General features: G+C 34.1%; 1 protein-coding gene across 1 annotated transcript in view; it reads left to right on the forward strand.

The window, feature by feature from the left end:
* The first annotated feature begins 2,938 nt into the window (after positions 1 to 2,938).
* Positions 2,939 to 3,323, forward strand: part of LOC118733352 (homeobox protein 5) — a 90,631-nt gene continuing 90,246 nt past the window's right edge. The window contains exon 1 of the mRNA XM_036462721.1: positions 2,939 to 3,255. Coding sequence (XP_036318614.1) covers positions 2,959 to 3,255 — 297 coding nt within the window. The 5' untranslated portion in view covers positions 2,939 to 2,958. The remainder of the gene's footprint in view (positions 3,256 to 3,323) is intronic.

The following is a 3,323-nucleotide window of genomic DNA, read 5'->3' on the forward strand; positions in this document are numbered from 1 at the left end:
AAAAAAGTGGCTTAGACATTTTTGTACGCTTCACACTAGGTAACCGCTAATTTCTCAAAATAGTGATCCTTAGCGAGATTTTCGGAATTTTGTTTTTTTTGTTTTGAAGTGAAACGTCTTTAGCGGGCGGTGGTTGGTTGGGAGTAAAATGGCAAATTCAACGGAAATTGCAAATGGTATTCATTTAACAAAAATTTGCTAATAAAAGGTTAAAGAATAACACTTAGAAAAAGACCAATACAAGAATGAAAGTAAAGGTGAGTACGTACATAGACAAAGAAACGGATAAAGACAAATAAAAACAAAAACAATGATGCGTAAAGATAAAGGCAAAAATGCAGACTAAGGTAAATTAAAATACTTTACTTATATGTAAATAAGGTAATTAAAGAAAAAGTATATAGAGAGACGCAGCGACTCAATCTTGGAACTATTTTGGGATTTTCGGGATTGACGAGATTTATCGATAAATAATTATCAATTTTGCTATCGATGTTTTCGGAAGTTATAGATATAATAATCGATATTTTTATCGATTTTGTTATCGATAATTTTATCGATTTGTTACCCATTTTGTAATCGATATTTTCAACAAATTTTATTAGCGACCTTTTTTTATCGATTTTGTCATAGATATTTATCGATTTTGTTATCGATATTTATCGATTTTGTTATGGATATTTCTATAAATTTTTTTACCGATATTTTTATCGATTTTGCTGTAGATATTTTTATCGAATTTTTCATCGATTTTACTATCAATTTTGTTATGGATATTTTTAACGATTTTTTTATCAAAATTTTTTATGATTTTTATATGAATTGTTTTATCGAATTTTGCTGTCGATATTTTATTGGATGTTACTGTCGATTTTGTTATCGATAGAGTATAAAAATAAAAAAGAAGATAAAGGAAAACAGAATAACATAAATGTAATTAGAACGAATAGGGGTAGAGGTAGGGATCTAGATAGAAAAAAGACAAAAAATATAACCTTAAGCAAAAGCAGATGTATGTATGTATACATATTAGTTGTGAGACCAAATAGATATGTATGTAACGTAAGTTTGACTTCACCAGTGTGACCCAGACGCACTTACTTTTTTTTGAGCCTTTTATTCCGCGAACATTGCGACCGCCATATGCATCGATAGGGACTTTTGGCATGTTGTATAAAAAAAACTGTATACAACGCTTAAATTTTCCGCTAATTTTTCTAAAGTTTGGCAACTCTACCAACTTTTGCACGTATATTTCCATAGCTTCAACCCTTAAGCATTAATGCACACGAAAAACAACGACATACTAAACAGTAAAAAAGAGCATACTAAAAATAAACAACAATAAATTGATGCTATTTATTTGGCAGCTGCAAACCACGTGTTGCATACACCAAACAATAATAACAACAATGCTAAAATGCGATGTAAACAAACCGGCTATACAAAACAGAGCATGCTCTCAATGTAAAAAATCTCGCGCTCTTGCTCTCTTTTCGAAAGTAAGCCTGCGAGAAGCAGCCATCGGCAGGTAAAAAAGCTTTCAGTTGGCTGCAAAGCATTTCACGGCTGTAAAGCTGCCGGCAAAAGAATTTTCCGCTACAGCAAATCGCCGCAGCCAACGAAGTGATGAAAATGCCGCCGAAGATGTTGACCAGTCAGTGTTTGGCAAAGCGTGCGCGTGAACAGTTCGCAATTTGTTAATGCGGCGCGTGAAAATGTTGAAAAAACATTATTTTTAACAATTAATTCCATGGAGAAAAAAAATCATTCAACGATAAATTAGTGCGTCTATAACATATAGTATTCGTAGCTTTTGATTGTACTTTAGTTGGAAAACATTTCGCTACAAGTTTTATAGTGAATATGCGGAATTGGTGAGTGAAATACGCGGAAAAAGTGTAGCAAGTGCCTAAGTAGTTTCAATACTGATGTGAATTGAACTAATAGAGTTGCGTATACGCCGTGTATTAATGTTGAGTAGTGACTATAAACAGTTTTTTCTTTTAGAATGCAATTTCAGCATTGTTGTTGTTTTACTTGGCAGCATTTAGCATCATTTCACGCGCAATTAAATCGCTGCAATTGCTGCCATCAGCTCGTTTGGCTTTGCATTGCTGGCCGGACAACCGGACAGCCGGATACCGAACAGCCAGCCAAACGGTCGAACGCGCGTCGAAATTTCGCGTTTAATTGATTGGAAAATCACATAATTTGGCGCACAAAATGACGCTGTTGAATTTCAGACACTCGTATCTATTTTATCATTCAATGGCCGCTTTACAGTTGCAACACGTTGCTTCGGCGCGCCTATGAAAAGGTTATAAAAATCACGCGGCATTTAGTGGTTTTTGCATAGCAATTTTTTATAATAATAATTTGCCTTTTTTTAATGTTTTACCTCTACTCCTCCTGCCCTCCATTTATGTAATTGCCAATTTATCTGTACACGTTTGTTTGTACAACTCTCAATAAGCCATTGTTTACTCACTCATCAATTAATTAATTATTAATTTGTGCGGAAAATTCTGCGCGCCGACGTTGAGTCAACTGCACTCGCGACTGACTTCTGATTTATCTGCGTACATACTGGCACATACATACATACCTATTTATACATACATACATTCACATACACATATGATCAGTGTTTATGGTTGCATGCATCGTTGTGCCCATTTAATATGAGTATGTGGCCATAAAAAGCATAAATTAAGAATACCACGCAAGTGTGTGGCAAACTAAAAAAAAAAAAATGATAGAAATGAATATAAAAATATATTCGCACAAATAAAATCCATTTAATATAACACAATACAATTGATAAATGAAACGTAACTAATAACAAAAAAAAACCCTTGGCCATTTATGTAAATAAATCAACCATACCTTGTTTGCTTTTTGTTTTAGTTGTAGTGCATCAGCCATTTTTGCGAAAAGCGTTTGTCTATATCTGCCATGGTGAATGATACCATCGACATTGCCTCGCATATTTTAGATTTTAATTTTGACTCTTCCGTGACACAACAGCAACAACAACAACAAAAACAACAAGAAACGTTACAACGTTCCGCTAGTAATAATACACTCAGAAAAAATCAACAGAAAGTGCATCAAAAATTAGCCAAACAGGATCAACAGGATAAGCGAAATTCTGTGAATCTACAAATTCTACCCAGCAGCGCTGAGAATTTAAGCTGGACATTTTTCGATCAAATCTCTACTTTGGACAATCAATTACGCGGCGATGAAGAGGTAAATACACAACTCGTTTGCCAACACTGTACTGACTTCGCATATGCCAAAGGCTTCATAATTTCTTA

Source organism: Rhagoletis pomonella, unplaced genomic scaffold (genome assembly GCF_013731165.1).
Source record: "Rhagoletis pomonella isolate Grant_MI unplaced genomic scaffold, Rhpom_1.0 Rhpom_scaffold_00002, whole genome shotgun sequence".
Lineage (NCBI taxonomy): Eukaryota > Metazoa > Arthropoda > Insecta > Diptera > Tephritidae > Rhagoletis > Rhagoletis pomonella.